This window comes from Drosophila simulans, chromosome 4 (assembly GCF_016746395.2).
Source record: "Drosophila simulans strain w501 chromosome 4, Prin_Dsim_3.1, whole genome shotgun sequence".
Taxonomy (NCBI): domain Eukaryota; kingdom Metazoa; phylum Arthropoda; class Insecta; order Diptera; family Drosophilidae; genus Drosophila; species Drosophila simulans.
This window is the reverse complement of record NC_052524.2, coordinates 668630-688128: the sequence shown is the minus strand read 5'-3', so window position 1 is coordinate 688128 and position 19499 is coordinate 668630. Positions and strand designations below refer to the sequence as shown.

The 19499-nt window shown below is 35.9% G+C and overlaps 1 protein-coding gene across 8 annotated transcripts in view; it reads right to left on the bottom strand.

Annotated features, from left to right (window-relative positions):
• LOC6724724 (twitchin) overlaps positions 1-19499 on the bottom strand; it is a 51105-nt gene that overhangs the window by 20992 nt on the left and 10614 nt on the right. For 2 of the 8 annotated variants that reach the window (XM_016180703.3, XM_016180702.3), the window contains exons 17-36: positions 18506-18814; positions 18306-18431; positions 18121-18159; positions 17792-17968; positions 17283-17510; positions 16449-16622; positions 15361-15396; positions 14355-14387; positions 13662-13703; positions 11617-11764; positions 11025-11398; positions 10576-10653; positions 8951-9076; positions 8170-8869; positions 7514-7867; positions 5325-7037; positions 2759-3658; positions 1325-2088; positions 1105-1240; positions 45-935 (exon numbers count right to left, since the gene is read on the bottom strand). In XM_016180703.3, coding sequence (XP_016037359.1) covers positions 45-935; positions 1105-1240; positions 1325-2088; positions 2759-3658; positions 5325-7037; positions 7514-7867; positions 8170-8869; positions 8951-9076; positions 10576-10653; positions 11025-11398; positions 11617-11764; positions 13662-13703; positions 14355-14387; positions 15361-15396; positions 16449-16622; positions 17283-17510; positions 17792-17968; positions 18121-18159; positions 18306-18431; positions 18506-18814 — 7348 coding nt within the window. The remainder of the gene's footprint in view (positions 1-44; positions 936-1104; positions 1241-1324; positions 2089-2758; positions 3659-5324; positions 7038-7513; positions 7868-8169; positions 8870-8950; positions 9077-10575; positions 10654-11024; positions 11399-11616; positions 11765-13661; positions 13704-14354; positions 14388-15360; positions 15397-16448; positions 16623-17282; positions 17511-17791; positions 17969-18120; positions 18160-18305; positions 18432-18505; positions 18815-19499) is intronic. The other 6 variants (XM_016180709.3, XM_016180717.3, XM_016180707.3 and 3 more) reach the window with 4 other exon arrangements.

Genomic DNA, 19499 nt, shown 5'->3' with positions numbered 1-19499 from the left:
ATATAATGTTAGGAACTTAAAAAAGATTTTTGTAGGCAACTTACGGAATCGAGGTTTGGCCACATGCCAATTCGTTTGTTCGGATGGGTCCGATGGACCGGCCTTGTTTACGGCTCGAACTCTAAATTTGTATTGCTGTCCTTCTTCAAGTTTCTTTACGACGCCTTTACAAACTGGACTATCAGTTTCAACTGCCTTCACAAATTCCCCTGAATCTTTATCCATTACTTCGATTATATAGTTGGTAATAGGAGAGCCCCCATCCCGAATGGGTGGTTCCCATTTTAGTTTGACATGATGCTCATCCCAATCTTCAAGCTCAGGGAGACCAGGGGGAGCAGACACGTCGAATGGATTCTTGGCAGTAATAGCCGATTCAGTTTCAAGAGGTTCTGATTCACCCTCCTCGTTGACTGCCTTCACTCTAAATTGGTAGCGATGATTTGGATCCAAGCCCTTTATCTCAATATCATATTTTTCTGGATCTACGGAACCAGCAGGAACCCATTTACCAGTGGCGGTATCCATTTTTTCTATTACATAGCCAGTAATAGGTATACCTCCATCATCTTTAGGTTTCTTCCATTTAAGCTTGCACCCTTCTTTATGAATGTCCGAGACTTCAATCGGTCCTTCAGGCTTTGAAGGCTTATCTAATATAATGACTTCAACTTCAGCTTCGTCAACGCCATTTATATTTTCAGCACGTAACTTATACTGGCCACTTTGCTTGCGATTCGTATCAAGCAATGTAAGTTTGCTATTGTAATCTATGTTTTCTAGACGTACTTGACCCGTAGGCGTTAGCTCGGTTTCTTTTAAGAACCATGTTAAAGAAGGCGCCGGTTCTCCCTTGACATCGACATCAAACTTAACGGGTTGACCAGCGCGAACCTTAATAGGCTTCATTTTATCCCTGTTTATATATGGCTTTACTAAAATTGAAAATATCAATGGGGGAATTAAATACTTAATGATAGATTGAATAATGTGGTATGCTAGTGTTTGCTTTGGCTTAACACTCGAATTAATGTCGTAATCCAATATAACCACTATATTATTATTTGTAATTAATTAATTCAAAAAAAATATATACGGTCTTACGATTTCTTGGCTTAGCCAAATGAGGCTCTGTTGCATCACTCGGGTCGCTGAGACCGGCCTTATTAACTGCCCGAACTCGAAACTGGTAGATATTGCCTTCAACAAGACCTTCAACGGTTGCTTCGGGAACGGATGTCTTCAAAAATAAATTTTTTTAATGGAATTGCTTTGATAAATATCTTATAAAAAATAAAAGCTGAATATAACTCGCAATACTTACATTGGTGCTGAGGATTTCATCCCAAATAGGAGAGAACTTATCTTTTTTTTCAATGACGTAACCTGATATTGGGGCGCCTCCGTCAGACCTGGGTGCTTCCCACTTCAATTTTACCATATGCTCATTATAATCATCAATGTTAGGTGTACCTGGCTTACTAGCAGCATCATAGGGATTTTTAGCTATGATGCTATCATCGGAGTCCAGGGGATCGGATTCCCCCTCTTCATTAATTGCCTTGACGCGAAACTGATATTCATGGCCTTCCTGGAGGCCCTTTACATCAAATTCGGTATCATTGGCAGACGTTCGACCAAGAGGGACCCAACGACCTTGTTTTTTATCAAACTTTTCAACCTGATAGGCTGAAATGGGTTTTCCTCCATCATCTTCTGGTTTTTTCCATTTGAGCTTACAGCTGTCTTTAGTAACATCTTTAACATCCAAGGGACCCCTTGGCTTGCTTGGAGGAGCTAGAATATTAACCTCAACTGTGGCTTCATCCTGTCCGTGTTCATTAACAGCCATTATCTTGTATATTCCAGTATGTTTACGAACAGTTTCAATGATTGAAATCTTAGTATTATATGGGATGTTCTTGATTTCGCTACTGCTAGGAAGTTCTTCTGGCTTGAGCTCTTTATCATTTTGATACCACGTTATTACGGGTGCAGGTTCACCACGAACATTAACATCGTACTTTATTGGCTTGCCGGCTCGAATGAGCAACGGTTTTAGGTTAGATCGGTCAATACGGGGCTTCACTGTAAAACAGAAAGAAAAATAATAGATAACGCTCTAGTCCTGTGCTGCAACTCGATAAAGTCACCTAGCAGTTATATATTGATTATTACTCTCTAATAATTTATCATAATCTAATTAACGTCTTATTAAATACTTCTAAAACTAGGAATCCAAAGTATTGGAGTGATTTTGACAATTTTTGGTGTCTCGCTAGATATTTACATTTGGTACATCGATAGGAAGGAGAATTATAAAAAATAAATTATTATTATTTTATTAAAAAGCTGTTTAAACAAGGTTTTTAGATACCCGTACTCAGGTAGTGAAAATACGAACGCGAAATTGCACATTTTTTCTGGGATATCGAGGGAGATAAAATTAGAAAAAATGTGAAAATTAAAAACATTTTGCAAAAGTGTGGGTGTTGCAGTTTTGGGAGTTTGGGTAGGTGTGGGAATTCTGGTTTAATTAAACTTTCAGAAACTAGGTGACAATAAATTTAGCGAGCACAATTATAATTTTCATGCTGATATAATTCACAGGCGAACAGGACTATATCCTTATAGTGTAAGAATATAATAATTCTTTGTAACGATATAACTCTTCCTTCTACTTGTTACATTAAAATAATCTAGTAAATATATAAGTACCGGTGAAGGGCTTGCAAACGCATAAGGGGTTAAGACTTACATTTTTTGTACTTCACTATTTGGGGCACACTAGAATCTGATGGAGGGGAAAGTCCGGCTTTGTTTACTGCTATTACGCGAAATTGATATTCTCCATATTCTTGAAGTCCGGCAACTGTGGCTTCCAGTTGGTCTCCCGGTATTTCTAGAGCTTTTTCCCATTCTGTCTTATTTTTATTCTTTTTTTCTATTATGTACTTTTGAATTGGGGCTCCTCCGTCATTGTTAGGTGCAGCCCATTTTAAGCTTACACTTTGATTATCATAGTCAGTAACTTCTGGAGTTCCAGGTTTGTTTGGCTCATCAAATGGATCTTTAGCCACGACCCCTACCAAAGTAGTAAGAGGTTCCGACTCTCCTTCCTCGTTAACAGCAGAAACACGGAACATGTACTCTGATCCCAGATTTAAGCCAGTAACGTCAAAGCTAGGGGGCTCTTTTTCACCAGGAGATCTTCCAACTCGGACCCATTTTCCAGTTGCTGTGTCCATTTTTTCAACAACATATTCCTTTATTGGCACTCCACCATCATCTTCAGGCTTCTTCCATTGAAGTTTGCATCCATTTGCAGTTACATCGCTTACAGCAAGGGGTCCTTTTGGCGAACTTGGTTTTCCTAGAACAACTAATTCCACGGTCTCGCGGTCAATGCCATTGCGGTTCTCTGCTTTTAAAGTATAAAAGCCACTATCCTTACGCAAAACATTTGTAATGCTAAAATCAGTATGATAGTCGATATTTTCTATCTTTATTCTGTCTCCGTTGGTTAATGGAATATCATCCCGCCAGCTCCAATGTAGCTCTGGTATTGGTTCCCCAAGGACATCAACTGACCATTTGTGAGTTCGGCCGCTCTTTATTGTTACTCGTTTAAAAGTAGACCGATCTATTTGCGGCTTGACTAAAAGTTGAATAAATGACATGAATAAATGAAAACATTATATTTTTTTCTTTGGGGGTCTAAGCGTCTTGCAGTACATACACAGTAAGTGCGTTGGCAGTTAAGCTGATGCGAGATTTTCTAAGCAATTTCCGACTGTCAGCGCTGATGTAAATCAAAATCATTCATGCATAAAATTAAAATATGCTATATTAAAGTCTTTTATAATATATCTCGATATACCACGATCATGGAAATTGTGTACCGTTGAATGAAACATAATGTCGTCTCTCAGTAGAGCAAAAAGAAAAGATTATTTAAAAATAATACTAAATACATTTATTTCAGGATAAAACAAGATACAATGGTCCAGTTCCCCGAATATCAGATACCTGTCACTCAGCTATCGCGAAATTCCTTATTTTGGCATATCGATAGATATTGGGGAATAAAAAGAGAAACACTTAAAGAATTACCAAAAGTATGGGCGGGGCAGTTTTGGGCGGTTTGTGTTCGTAGCAAAAAGTTTTTTGGCAAACTATTTAAAACTAATAAGAACATTAAGAGTATCAAAACATTTTCCAAAAGCGTGGGCGTTTCAGTTTTAGACGTGGCAACATTTGGAATCAAACTTGTGTCTATGCCTCTGGAAGCTGCAAGCTCAATTCAACTGTCTAGCTTTTATAGTTCCTAAGATCGCAGCGTTCATACGCATAGACGGACAGACAGACATGGCCAGATCGTCTCGGCTATTGATGCTGATCAGGAATATATATACTTTATATGTCTGAACACGCTTCCCCCCTTTTACTCAACGAGTAACGGGTATAAAATCAGCCTTAGCCAAAATGCTTTGTTTAGGTGCTGTCTACAAAAATTTCGTTAGCCAAGTTTGGATTTTTTTTGGTCAAATAAAACCTTTTAACACATGACAAATAAATAAATTATTGTTATTCTATTAAAAAGCAGTTTAAACAAGACTATCACTATCAGATGACGTTTGCAGCTGGTTACCTGGTTGAAGAGCCAACGAGAAATTTCAAAATTTATTTGCCTAATCGATGAAATATCAATAATAAAATGAAAAATAAATTAAACATTTTTTTCAAAATTGCGTGCGGCTTGTGGGCATTGACGGGTGGTCAAAGGACAAAACGAAGAAAAATCAAAACATTTTTCAAAAGTGTGGCAATATTTGGAAGCAAACTTGCGCTGCGTCTGCGTCTCTGGAATATGCATGATTCTAATAAACTCAACAAATCTCAAACTTTCTAGCTTACATAGTTCCTAAGATCAAGACGTTTATACGGACAGAGTGATCATGATCAGGAATATATATATCCTATATGGTCAAAAACGTTGTATACCTGCTACCTACTTTTCAAGTAACGAGTAACTGGTATAAATTCGGAAAATAAAATCCACGACTTGTGAAGACTACTGATTCTCTACGTCCAACGAATCAAAAATGGATGGTTCGACATGGTTGATTGTGCTGTGTTTGAAAAGCTATATAGGCATTTGGTAAACCATGTAAAGCAAAAATATATCCCAACACATATATGTATTATTTAAATATCTGAAAGCAATATTAGTTAATTAATCTTAATATTGTTTGCCAAATGTGTTTAAATGTTAAGCCAAAGCAGGTTTATATCTGGACTGACCTGATAATGTGAATACTTACGATTTTTGTGTTTGCACAAGTGATTGTCAGTGGGTTGGGAGGGCTCGGAGGGGCCTGCCTTGTTAACGGCTCTAACTCGGAATTGGTACACCATTTTTTCCTTAAGGCCCTCTACGTTACATTCAGGGTTGGGATCATCAGTCCTTGCCACCTCACTCCAGGAAGGTGCGAATTTGTCTTTTATTTCAACGATATAATGGGTAATTGGGCGTCCGCCATCTGACGGAGGACGCTTCCATTTCAAAAGGACACTCTTGTTATCGTAATCATCGATAACTGGCTGGCTGGGTGGACTTGGAGGATCGTATGGATTTCTTGCCACGATTGCGTCGAATGTCTCAAGTGGCTCTGACTCGCCCTCTTTATTAATGGCCTTCACGCGAAACTTGTATTTCTTATTTGGCGTTAGTCCCTTAAAATCGAATGAAGTCTCATTCGGACCCACTTCTCCAGCTGGAATCCAGCGGCCCGTCTCTTCGTCCATGCGCTCTAAAGCATATCCACTAATTTCACAACCACCGTCATCCTCTGGACGATTCCATTTCATTTTTATATGGCTGGCGCGAATCTCTTCCGGCTCAAATGGTCCGCCAGGAGCAAGTGGCCTGTCAAGAACCACAACTTGAGCCTCGGACTCGATTGTCCCTGAGCTATTCGACAGTACTAATTTGTATTTGCCTGTGTCCTTGCGCACTGATTTTTTAATAGTAATGGATGAGTTCCTTTCCAACTGATCTAAGCTAATGCGCTGGTTGTCAAACTTTAAATTGTCTGTTCCCTTTAGCCATGTAGCTGCTGGCTCTGGCTCACCATCATATTTAATGTCGAACCGAATAGTTTGTCCCTTTTTAACGGTCACATTTTTAAGACCTTCTCCAACAATGAAGGGCTTAACAAAACGGCATTTTGCAATAATGGATTTAGTCTTGTCGCTGGGTTCACCTGGGCCTGCCCTATTAACAGCACGGACTCGGAATTCATACTGTTGCCCCTCTTTTAGACCGTCAACAGTAGCAGTTCTAGCATCGCCGTCAACTTCCTTGCCGGCAACCCAGTCGTTAGAGAACTTTTCTTTGTATTCCACAATATATGCAGTTATAGGATCCCCACCATCAGTCTCGGGGGCGTCCCACTTCAGATCTGCATGGTCTTTATCCCAGTCGGTGAGATCGACTGCCTTCGGCTTTCCAGGCTCATCCCATGGGTCTTTTGCAAGAATGGTATTTTTGAATGTGGCTGGATCTGATTGGCCGATTGCGTTGACAGCACGAATGCGGAATCTGTACTGCTTTTTTGGGATTAAGTCATCAATTTTTTTTAGACACGGTTCACTAGGTATAACCTCAGCGACAGACTCCCAACCATGTTTTTTGCTTAAGTCCTGCCGTTCTATCACATATTTGGTTATAGGAGTACCACCATCGTCAGACGGGGGATTGAAGCTTACTACACAGGATGTTTGATAGACGTCTGTAATGTCCACATCCTGAGGGGGCTGTGGAACATCTTGACAAATAATCTGTACATCTTTGGTATCTTCCCCTTGTCCATTGGATATTTTTATTTGATATGGCCCAGATAAATCTCTCGACGGCTTTTTTATTTTAAATGTGACCTTGTCATCGGTAACTGCAACCTCCACATCCTTCACGGGCAATGGCTTTCCGTCCTTGAATAGTTTGGCCTCTACTGGTGTTTGCTTTGTACCGGAAACTAAATAAACAAGGTTTAAAAAATTTGTTGCGCGTGGAAGGGAATATAAAAAAAGAAGTTGTGGTGTGTATGATTGAACGAAGACGTCTGATACCTTAATCACCCATGACAAATATTTTCGGATTATAAAAAGAGACCAAAATACGGAATAAAAAATCAACCACTTGATATATCTGTGAACCAATAAATTGTTTGGAAGTACCAGCACAGTTTGACAAGTCATGGTAGTTAATATCATAAATTACTTTTGATGCGAACCGATCGATTTCGAAATACATCTTTAACAAAATATTCTTCATTGTAAACTTAAAGTTGTGATACGGAAAAATTTCAAAATATAGAATACGAGTTACTATTAATATTGGTACATTAAAATGTAATTATATTTTTCACCTATTTTTTTAAAATAATTCTTAAGACAATAGAACTTCTTTTCTTTGGAATGTTCGGTTTTTTTGTTTTGTTTTTTTTTTTACCTTTAAATGGCACTTCTAGAAGCACAGGGGCACTGATAGGACCAGCAAATTTATCAGGACAGTCTATGTTTGGTCTACTTTCTCCCTTGCGAATAGAAAGCTTGCATTTCGAACTTAGCTGGCCAGACTCGCAAGTTATTTCGCCCTCATTAGACATATCCAGGCTGTTAAATATGAGTTGATGCTTGCCGCCACCCATGTTCTTGATTTCAATACTTTCACTTGGTACTATGGGCTCTCCGTTAAATTTCCAGTCGCATGGTGCCGTTTGATCCTGAAGCTCGATGTCCAGAACCAATTTTTCTCTCTCAACAGCTTCAGTATCCTTGAGTTTTTTGTTAAAGCGGTTTTGGTCTATAAAAAATATATTTAAACAGGGAATACCACCGACATTATGTTATTAAAAGTATAAAAAATGTATTACCGGTCCATTTTCATTATTTTGGCATAAAATCAAACTAGATATTTATATATATAATATATAATATATATATATATATATAATGTAAATTAAAATCTATAAATAAATGGATTTTTATAATTGTTACTAAACAAATTTATCTCGCTAGCTTAGATACTTTATTTTATGCCAAAAAAGGCAACTAGTATTCTAGTACTCGTTACACTGATTGCATCATAAGAAGAGACAAACTTACAGTTAATGACAATTTCCGACTCTGTGGTGTCGGCATTCGTTGTACATTTGAATTGGCCGGCATCGGTAACCTTGCAGTCCTTAATGACTAGCTTTCGCTTTCGACCATCTTTTACAACTTGAATGCGTTTATCGGGCTTGATTTCTTCGCCGTTACGGAACCACTTCACTTCACCCATAGCATCGTCGATTTCGCATGCGAGCGTCACTGTGTCTTTCTCAATACACTGTTGTGATTTTAGAACCTTGACGAACTTGTAGGGGTACTCCGTGACCTTAAGGTTACACTCGGTCTTATCAGGTTGCTTATCCAGTTGACATCTGTAAAGCCCCGCATCATCGAGCACAGAATCCTTAATAATAAGTTTGAGGTTACCGTTTATATCTTTAGAGATAAGGTAGCGAGGATCATCGGACTCCAACTTGGTGTTATCCTTAAACCAATGCACATTAGCCATACTGCTACTGACGGAGCACTCAAGAGTGGTCTCATGCTGAGTGAATCCCTCAAGTTTCTTTTTAAGGGGTTTCGTAAAAGTGTAGGTGGGATCGGCTTCTTCGACATTCAAAAATGCTGTACTTGAAACACCGCCGATTTCAATGGTGTACTTGCCGGTGTCCTCGACTTTCGGTGTCGTAATAATCAACTGATAAGTATCATTTTCTTGTTTAAATTTAAATTTACTGCCGGTAAACACCTCCTATAATTAATTAAGTATTAGAAATGGGAAAAAGTCTTCTTTAAAAGCTCTTAGTAAATTGAGCTGTATTGGGGAACTTACGTCTTTTCGAAACAGCCACTTGGGCTTGCAATTGGGTTTGCTGAATCTGGCTTCAAAAACAACCTTTTTGTCCTTTCCCTCTTTTGCAAATTGATCGATAAGTGGACTGAGGAACGACTCAACCTTCTGTGCTCACATATTTTAAGTTGATACGTTGTCAAAAATGGGTAAAGGTGTGTAAATTTGATATACGATTACTAAATGTATTTCTTATTATTTTAAATATAATCTTACCAAGATAGTTCTCACATATAGATGGATGTAATTAAATATATATTACAAAATCATTTATATGTGTGATGTATTTTGATAAGATAGGTTACTTTTGTTTTATTTCTAATTATTATAGATTCGAGCCCAAAAATCAAAGTTTTTTTTTTGCTTTCTTTGACACGTATTAATATTTAAACAAAATATACTCGTACATACATAAATACGTAACACATAATCTTTTAGCATAAGTCAAAGTCAACTTATTTGTTTCAAAGGGCACATAAAAATCGCCTTGGTCAACTGAAGGTACAGACTAGCGGTCGGACATACTGAAATGATGGTCGTGCCGTCGATTTTTTCTAGGTTATCGGTAAATAAAATACTGGTAAAGTAACATCGCATCTTACATATATAGAAATTTAATTTATTTATTTTCTGCGTTGAAAGTTCTTGACTTAATAGTCTGTCTGCCGGTAACACGCTTGAAGATTATGATAATGCGAAATTGTAAATTAAAGTATTGGATTGGAATCGTGGCAATTTTTTATTTATTTAATAAAATATTTTGAAACAAGAAACCACTTTCTAATACCAATAGTCGCTTTTGAGTTTATAAGTATTCTCGTTATTATTATTTATCGTATATCGAATTTAAACTACAAGCTTATTGTCTTTTTTTTAATACGTTTAGCTCTGAATAATGTACTTCCAACTTTGTCATTTTTGTCAAAAATTGCATTGCCTTTGTTACTTTCACAAAAGGGCTTACACACATTTATATAATATAATTAGACCATACGCAGACATAAACATCCAGAATATTCTATGATAACTCACATTATTTTGATTTTTCCAAAAATTATTATTAAATGGTAAAACGACCATTTAGGCTGATTTATATGGTTAGGGTTACTTTTTCAAAGTATGTATACCTATATCATATGAGTTATCATACATAATATTGGGAAATTTTTTTTGTGTATTCTTTAGTATATCTGGTATGCTCATTTGTTATTGTGTCGGTACTTTTATGTCAAGCTTTTTTTGCATAAACTTCGCTTATAATTTATGCAGGTAAAAACATTTAGCCGTATGTGCGATGTTTTTGAGTGGAAAACTCTTTGTGAAATGACACATAGCATATAAGAAACAGATAACAAAATTCAAACAATTATAATTCAAAATAATTACTTAATAATTGTAGAAAACCTTTTCGTGAGTTAATTCGAGATCATGAGTCAAAATTGGCTGTAAAATAATTTGATATCCAAACAGTAGCTGTACAAAATTACCAAAATTCAATAGTCGCTTACACTACTGAAAAGTATAGGCAATAATACTGAGTATTAATTCGGTAATAAATTATTATAGAGAGAGAGAGAGAGAGAGAGAGAGAGAGAGAGGGAGCGCACCTCCTCACGCCGAAATGGATGTAATGTCGGCCAATCGGGAATCAGCTCTGCCAAAGATGGTCTACGCGATCCTGGACCCTAAATTTCAGGTATATCAATCGAAAATGTTTATTGGAAAATATTTCTTTATAAAGTTTTAAAACCTTAACCTGCCTAAAAATTCGTTAAAAGAAATAAAATTTTACCGATACGGATGCGATTTACAATTTGGATTCATTGGATGTATCTAAATGAAACATAAGCTGAGGCAAACACTTTGATGCCTTGTTGATTGATGCAGTTTACATTGTTTTAAAATATGTATAGGGCTACGCTAAGAACGAAATTCACGAATTCAATAAAAATGTAGTCAAGCTTTTAAGCTGAACTGAATCAAAGTGCCAACAAATTATAGAGAATTCCACCCTGTCATCAGCAAGTCTGGTAAAAGCGAATAACTTAGTTCTTACCCTTTCAACTTTTTTAAGGGCCGGCAACGGCTTTTCCGTTTCTTTAAGGTCGCCCCAATTGGGGTCCTGTTCGTCTTTGTCCCATTTTTGATAACGACGTTTTTTGAGCATGGCACGGAAGTCCATGCCACTTGAATCAGATACATAGAGTTGCATTTCGGCTGAATCCTCGCCGTGAATGTTGGAAACAACTATCTTGTACTTGCTCTCATCATTGGGCTTGCACTTACGCATACACAAGGTAATTGTGTTTGTTTGCCCATCTGTGAGAAACTTAAACCGACCGCCCTCAAGAATCTCGCTAACTCCCTTGTAGAACTTGAACGTAGGCGCTGGACTACCTTCGACGCCGACAGTGAGGTAAGCAGTCGAGTCTAGAAAACAAGTACAAGGCATGCTCATGTTAACAACTACAACTTAGTTAGATATACGATATAACATATATGTATGTGCTTAAAGAAAAATAATTACAACGCAGTTGCTTTAACTGATTTACGTATTACAATGGGGTTTTTTATGATACTTGGTACATACCTGGAAAAAGTATGTTATTTCGTATTGAAAAAATTATTTCTTTAGCACACATACATACCTTCCACAACAGAGTAAGACTCTTGGACATCAACGATAGAAGGAGGACCGCCATCGCCGACATCGCGTAAGGGCGTGGATGGCTTGTTGATAAGATCTTCTAGATCTTGTACGCTTGGACGACGTACATCAATCGACGGTCTACGCCGCTATAGACCACAAACGTATACATTGACACAGTTGGCGATAAAAACAGGGAAAATATAAACAGATAAACATATATTAAGCACATTAATAACTGAAACGCCTAAAAATCATTCAAGATGTATTACATACATCAAAAATAATGAGGCTTAAACAATAATCAGGCATGTTCCGAGGAAAATGAAGAGAGAAAGTCTTAGTCGAGTTTTGTCGACGGCCGAACTATACCCGTTACTCAGCTACAAGGTGTGCCATGAAGAAATTGCACAATGTTGGGAGCATGTAGATAGAAATTGGCAAGAAAAGTAAAAAAGGGAAAAAGCGAATAGTTTTGTAAAATAGTTGTCGCTTGCTTCATCTTAAGCTCATTCGGATAGACGGACAGGCATGACTAGATCACTTTTTAAAGTAACGCCTTTCTTCTGCCTGTTACATACTTTTCAACTAATGTTTTAAACCCCTTTATTCAACGAGTAACGGGTATAATAATGTAACACCAGCTATTCGGTGTTTTTTTTTGGATCGGAAAAGGCCTGAATAAGAAGTATCTATCCGTTGTTAATATTCAAAAGTTAAGACAAAATAATTTTTAAAAATTAAAACTTAAAGGCATTCCGCTAAAAATGTATAAACATTTTCAAAGTACCATTTAATGAATACTACAATCAAATTCTATGTGTTGAAGGTTAGACATATTTATGAATGAATTTAGTTAATAGAAGTAAATTCCGCTAATAATGTATAATAACTTTCAAAGTACCGTTTAATGAATACTACAATCAAATTCTGTGTTGAAGGTTAGACATATTTATGAATGAATTCTGTTAATAGAACTAAATTTCCAGACCATCACAAAACTAAAAATCAAACTGTTTCTTCAAGAACCATAATATACAATTCCGTTTATAATTTAAAGTTTAAAACTATAAGTTTTGTAGTTTATAAGTTTATATCGATCTATATTCTAACAAAGTGGAAAGTTCAAATAATACTAAGTACATAGATGCCGCGTTCTAAGTACTATGTAGCTGTACGTCAAATGTAAGTCGCAATGGCGTTATCACAAAAAACCTCCTTTTAAATTAAATACAAAAGGATGGAAAGTATTTGATCAGCCTAACAATAAGCCGCTAAAGTCAGTTATATGGGTTAAGAATATAATTCTAAATCGAAATATACACGTAAGATCAAGTGGATCGTTGGAGGCTTAAAAGCTTTACCGTAATAAAATATAATCATATAATCATTCTTCTACTTGCCCAATTAAACTTACTATCACCTTTTTTATCCAAAACTCGAAGCTTCTCATTAAATATATCTTACAGCCGAACAACAATTTTTTTTACTCGAATTGGTAAATCATATTTATTATCTTTATTACTTTCCTATTAATAAAATATGTTAATGTGATATACCCCTGAGCTATTGTTTTAGATTTTTTAAGATTAGTGGTCTTAACTTTTTTCCTACACAATAATTTTTAAACTTCTTCCAATTATCTCAGAGAAAAATTCGTTTGATCATATCACCAATTAAAAAAAAAAGCTAAAGAAACCTAGTCGCTTGACAGCTGGGAAAAATGTACTACCCGCAAAAAAATATTTAAGTTCTACAATAGTCAGCATACCGTACCTTCTGCATAGCTTCCATATGTTCCCATATGGAAAACCAAAATCTATAAAAATAAATCTCCGAAATCAATTTTCATATTTCTACATCATTTTTGAATGCGATTGAATTAAATATATGGGTATTTACATAGTTGCTCCTATTGTTACATATTTACATCCTCCTACTGTTTTATATAATATAACTTTGAATCATTTTCATAATCAATAAAAGGCAAGCGAACACTAGGTAATAGCAGAAATGAACGAAAAACTCGACTAAAATTTCAAAGACCTGTTTCGTGTCTCCCATTTCTCCAGGTCGTTGTTGCTTTTGCTAACGTTTTCAAAAAAAAAGTAGAAAGTGAGAAAACAGTTAGGTCATTCGACTTTTCCCATGGTCTTTATTTTGTTGTAAAAATTATGTAATGTGTGGTTCTATTCTCAATTAATTTGTACGCTACCGTTATGACCTGATTTCTTAACAAGGCTTTCGAGAGTATTGGTTAGTGGATTAGATTTATTTCCAAGGTCCGATATATTATGCCAAGTCGCGAAAATGTTATAGTTCCTTTTTTGGGAAAGGTTTTCTTATTATGTAAAATTTAATGTATTCATGCTGGCTTAGTACTACAGCGATCAAGAATAAGGCAAGTTCATAAATTTGAAACAAGTATTTATGTATAATTGCAGTAAACGATATTGGGTGCAAAGAGATTAGTGAATGGCTTTGAAAAATATAAATTATTCTTCTTTAAGTTTCGGTTGTCAAGTTATTAAACCCCTTGCACTTCTACAGGTAAATATGTTAGGGCTTGGCATTAAATATGAATAGTGTATTTTAATATGTGTTTCAAGTCAAAGGACTACTATCTCCGGGGTTTGGCTCTTTGCTCTCTTGTCTTGAGATGGAATGCAAATCACCAAGTTATAGAAAAGTTCTACTACAAAACGAATTATGTAACAACCGTGTGCAGCTAACTCTCACCTGTCCTTCACCGACCTCGCCTGGCCTCAATAACTGTAATATTATTGAATCGTATTATAATGCTGAACAATGCGTTTGACACTAGCATAGCATACGTCATATAATTAAAACTTGTATGTAAGGTAATTTGTTGATCAGTCTGTGTAGATATTGGCTTTGTTTGGTTTGGTATTTGAAAGCTTTTCGGGACAGTATAACTTGAAAAGATTGTGTACTTGATGTTGATTTCATTGTTAGAGTATTTATCTATTTTTTAGTTCACGTACTAACAAAATAAAGTTGCTATTTTGAATAAATACTTATCGTTACATTATACCGAATCGAATGCTTATGTTATTCCGAATCTGTGTTTCTGGCGTATAGAGAACTAGGTATTGTCTGAGCACTGGCAATAATTTATTTGAGCATAAGGTTTTGATGTTGAAATTACCGATTCGAATCAAAACTACGTTTTCGAGAGGCCACCATTCATTGAAATGGAATCAGAACAAAATTACGAAATATTTCGAAAATATATGGAATCTTTCTTATACGATGTATGTATATCGCAACACATGTGAATTTCCGTTGCACAAAGGCCACGATTATAATTATGTACTCTTTGGCAGTCATGGTTAGATATCTTAAAGCAATCAACTGTATCTGAGAAGAAATAATGTATTTTTAATCCTAGCAGAATGTTCAGCCGCTCGTTTGATATATTTTTAGGTTTCGTTTGTCAACAAAAAAATAACTAATAATAGTTTCACGTATATCTGGGCTCTTGCAGACTATTTTTGAACTATTTGATTTTATGTCATTTTTAGATGTTTTTCATATATACATATGTACCAGACAACTCTGCGATTCTTCTTGACCCAACAAAGCGGTACGCACCGATTTCGAAATTGATTATCCCAAGTGCCTTTGCAAGCTAACTATTTTGCTCTAAAATAAATTCTGCTTACGGATATTCTTAGTAGACTGAAAAACTTCAAATGAAACCAAAAGTAATTAGATTTCTTACCCGCGTGTCCATTACTTCCCCAGGACGGAGTTTCTTCTGTTTTTCGTTGTTGATTGGTGGAGGATTTGCGGAGTGGGTGTACAAATGGTGTTGTTGAATGCAAAGGGTGTGCGTTGGAGTATTTAATGTTTTGTTGTTGAGATTTTAAGAACATTTTTTGTTGGTTTGTTATAAAAATGAAGTAGTATTGACAGATTGTTGGTTTTCGAGGCGGGTTGTTGTTTAGTTTGAAGGGCGTTTTGCATATATGGTAGGTACATAAAAGGGAACACAGGAAATACGTATATTTATTAGGTACATTGCAGTAATTTACTTTTCTCAGGGCAACACTTAATGCGAGATTGCCATAGGTAATTGACAAAGAAGCAATAACATTTAATACATTTATCTCCTGTATAATTAAGACAACTAAGCTACTTAAAAAATAGTTATGGGTACCCACTAAGCATAAGTGTAAAAGTATTCCAAAGCTTAGGATTGAATATTTTTAATTAATAATACACACATTCGTTTCCTTTTCAAATGAACAGCTTTTCGACAATTTTATTGAAGCGTCATGAATAAAAGGACACAAAATGTGTTATATTGATATGAATATACGCGTGTAAATGCATGCATACATATAAAAAGTTTGAAAAAAAAAATTAATTGTGCCACGTTCAAATGTCTTCTTTTAAACGTGTTTACTTTGAATGCATGACGTGCCACATTTGAGTAGTTTTTAACCAAACATTTGTCGTTCTTAACATTTCTAACAAACTACGAATTTAAAAAAATATTTGAATACAAAAAATTAGTTTGAAGTTTATAAGAAAATTATGTTAGAAATAACATTAATTTTTGAAGATATAAATGGGATTTGCTTTAATTATTATAAATACATAATGATTTTTTAAGCCTGAATGGCAAGATATCTAATTTTTCTTTCCTATTTTACTTATTTATGAAACTATTTCCCCAAATTCTTATTGCATATAACTCAAAATAAACTTTTTACGAATCTTTTTTACAACTACTTTTTTAATAGGTGCAATTTCTCCTATGATCCCAAAGAGAATAGGCGATGCGAACTTGTCTCCACTACTTACCTCGTCATTGATGATCAGAGATGGTCGTCGACCAGTATCAGCTGGGGGTATAAGAGATCCGCGGCGACTTGGGGGCTCTGGTGCCAGTGATGGTCGCTTCTCCCGAATCACTTCGATCTTGGGTGGGTCACCTGGAGCAGGTGGTTGCATTTTAGGGACCTTTTGTTTCTCCTCCTGTTGAAAGCAATATACAAATTATTAGTTCAGAGTATGGAAGAAGGCTCTTTTTATTCTAATAAGCCGTCAGCGGAGTAAACTCAACTCATTAAGCAGCCGTTTCGGTCATTTTATAACAACGTGTGGGTTGTTGGTACATTAATAGAGTGTGTAACTGTGAATCTAATAAAATACCCACCATAATTGTAAAATTGAAGGCTGACATTTTAATTACAAAGCGATTGGACCGCTTTGAAGGAGATGTCGAAAGAGCGCAGTTTATTAAAAATTAAATCTAAATTTATTTTTAACGAAGCGAATACGCAGCGACAAAAACAGACAGACATTAAACGGATTATGAGCGACTGTTGCATATTTATGACAACAGATATTTCAACACATTAAATAACAACATTTCTTTTTACATATATTTTATAAGCTATTTATATACTAGGTATATATAATATATGTATAATAATAATTATGTATATATTTCACATATTAAATGTGTGGAAACATATGTTACATTCTAACTAAACTGCGTATTGGTATTAGTTTTATACACTATTTGTGTGTTCAAAAGCATTTACATGCACACAAAAATTCATACAGACGGAAATGTTCAATGCGCATACACTCAGCGGATAGGACTGGTTAATGGGTATTGTAAGTGCTTACCTTGGTTTCTTGCACAGGCAACATTACTTCGGGACCTTTAGTGTCCGGTGTGATAATGGATGGTGTGAGTTTCTCTGATTTGGTCTTATCAATGCTAAAAGGATCATATTTTTCTAAAACGGGCCGCTCATAGTTATCCTCAAGGGTTGCTAAAGTTTCAGGCTTCTTCAAGTCAGCCACTTGTGCCTTGACTGCCTTTGTGGGAGAGAACTGCTCCGTTGCATTTGCCTTCGGTGGATGGATTTTATAGGGGTTATAGGATGATTGTATACATTTATTGTAGTAGTACAAAAAAGTCACAGATAAGGAAAGAGAGAGAGAGAGAGAGAGACAGAAATTGAAAGGGAAAGATACAGAGACAGACTAAAACAGAGAGTGAGCCAATATATATATAACATTTTCAGTGAAAAATGGGGCGTAGAATTACCCAAAGATTGAAAGTTTGTAGTCCATTAAATAGATACATAACAGAAGAGCATTTTTCGCAAGGAGGTTCTCAAAGCTGTTACCTTTGTTAATTGTATAGCTTGCTGGGGAGCAGCTTGCTCTCTTGCATCCTTTATCACGGGCTTTAAAACTACCCCAAGGAATGATTCATTTTGAATTGGTTCCTTAGTCATCAGATTTCTGATAGAGGATCGACGTCGCTGCTTTATAATGTCTAGTACAGTTGGTTTGTTGCCGTGCTATATGCATTTGCCAAGGGGTTTTTACAATTAGTACGGATAAGGGAACTATACTACGCAAAATGGAAACATTTCTCATAAAATATAGTTTCCGATATAAATTATGCACATATCCTTTCTGTGTGATCATTCTGTTTTTGTACTTAACTTACCTCACTATGTTCTTTACTTCCGAGATCCAATATTTCCTTCTGAAAATTGTTGCAAAAAATATTGGTTTGGTGTGGGGGAAACAATTAAGACAAAAATAATAAATAAAAAATGTAATAAGGTTTCGTGCGTTTAATCCTTTGCAGCGTATATGGTTAAATATTTTACAAATACAATATATAATTACCTCGGGCTCAATGATGACTGGTTTGAGCACAGCGCCATCCCGACCGTCACCTTCATCAGGAAGTTTACCTTTGCCGACTTTCAAGCCCTTAGGTTCCTCTGCGTACTGTTCAATAATGTCCGTCTTCTGTATACGGTTATGTTGTCAGTTAATAGGCTTTTCAACTTTTACTAAGCACAAAAAGAAAAAACAAAACATACTTTGGGAATTCCATTTTTCTGTGCAAGAACCGCAGGTTCTTTCTTTCCGCTGTCTATTATGGGTTTTTCCATCTTGTTTGGTATTTCCAGATCACGAGCAAAGTCGGATGGTGTAAAATCGGATTTTTCATACTTTTCCAGCTGCGGACGTTCATAGTCCGGAATTTCTGGTAGCTCTTCGTATTTCGGTTTTGCTTTTGCTTTGGCCTTAAGTTTGGGCGCCGCAGGCTTTGCCTCCTCTTTAACTTGGGCGATCGATGCCTTTCGCAGCTTTGGCAGACCTTCGTCAGGCTTTGGCTCCTCTATGACCTATACCGCACATTGAATGGATAGACACAGTAACAAATAAACAAGTGTTGGGAACAGGCATATAAGCACGTACAGAAACTAGACGAATAGACTTACATACAAACAAAACAAGAGAGGCCGCTGTAGTCGAGTACTTCGACTATCAGAACCCCGTACTCAGATAGAACTCTCAAATTTTATTAAAAATTATCCATAGAAATTGCCAAGAAAAATAAATGTTTTTGCCGAAGCGGTATAAATTGGGAAAACAAATGATGATATGCAAAAAAAAAGAGTGTCATAGATCTATAAGTTCTTAAAGACGGACAGACGGGAATAATAATTAATAATAATTAATTAGGATTTGAAAACTGCCCCTCATACAACATGTTTAAAGTAAGGGGTAGCATCAATTGTCGACTGCCTTTGCTATCCGGTTAATATACAACATAGGATACACACGTCCTTCTACAAGCTTAATGACTTAATTAAAACTTTGTGATTAAGAAAATCAATAACATTGTGTGTTTTGAACGCTGAAATGAGCGTATTAAATATTAAAATAAACTAGAAATGGATTGGTGACTCCCAGCTTATGATAACGATTATATATTCATCCATTTATTCCCGAATAACAGGCATACAAATGTTTGTTTTAAATTAAAAACGGTATAGATTGAGAATGTAAATAAGCATTGGTTTATTT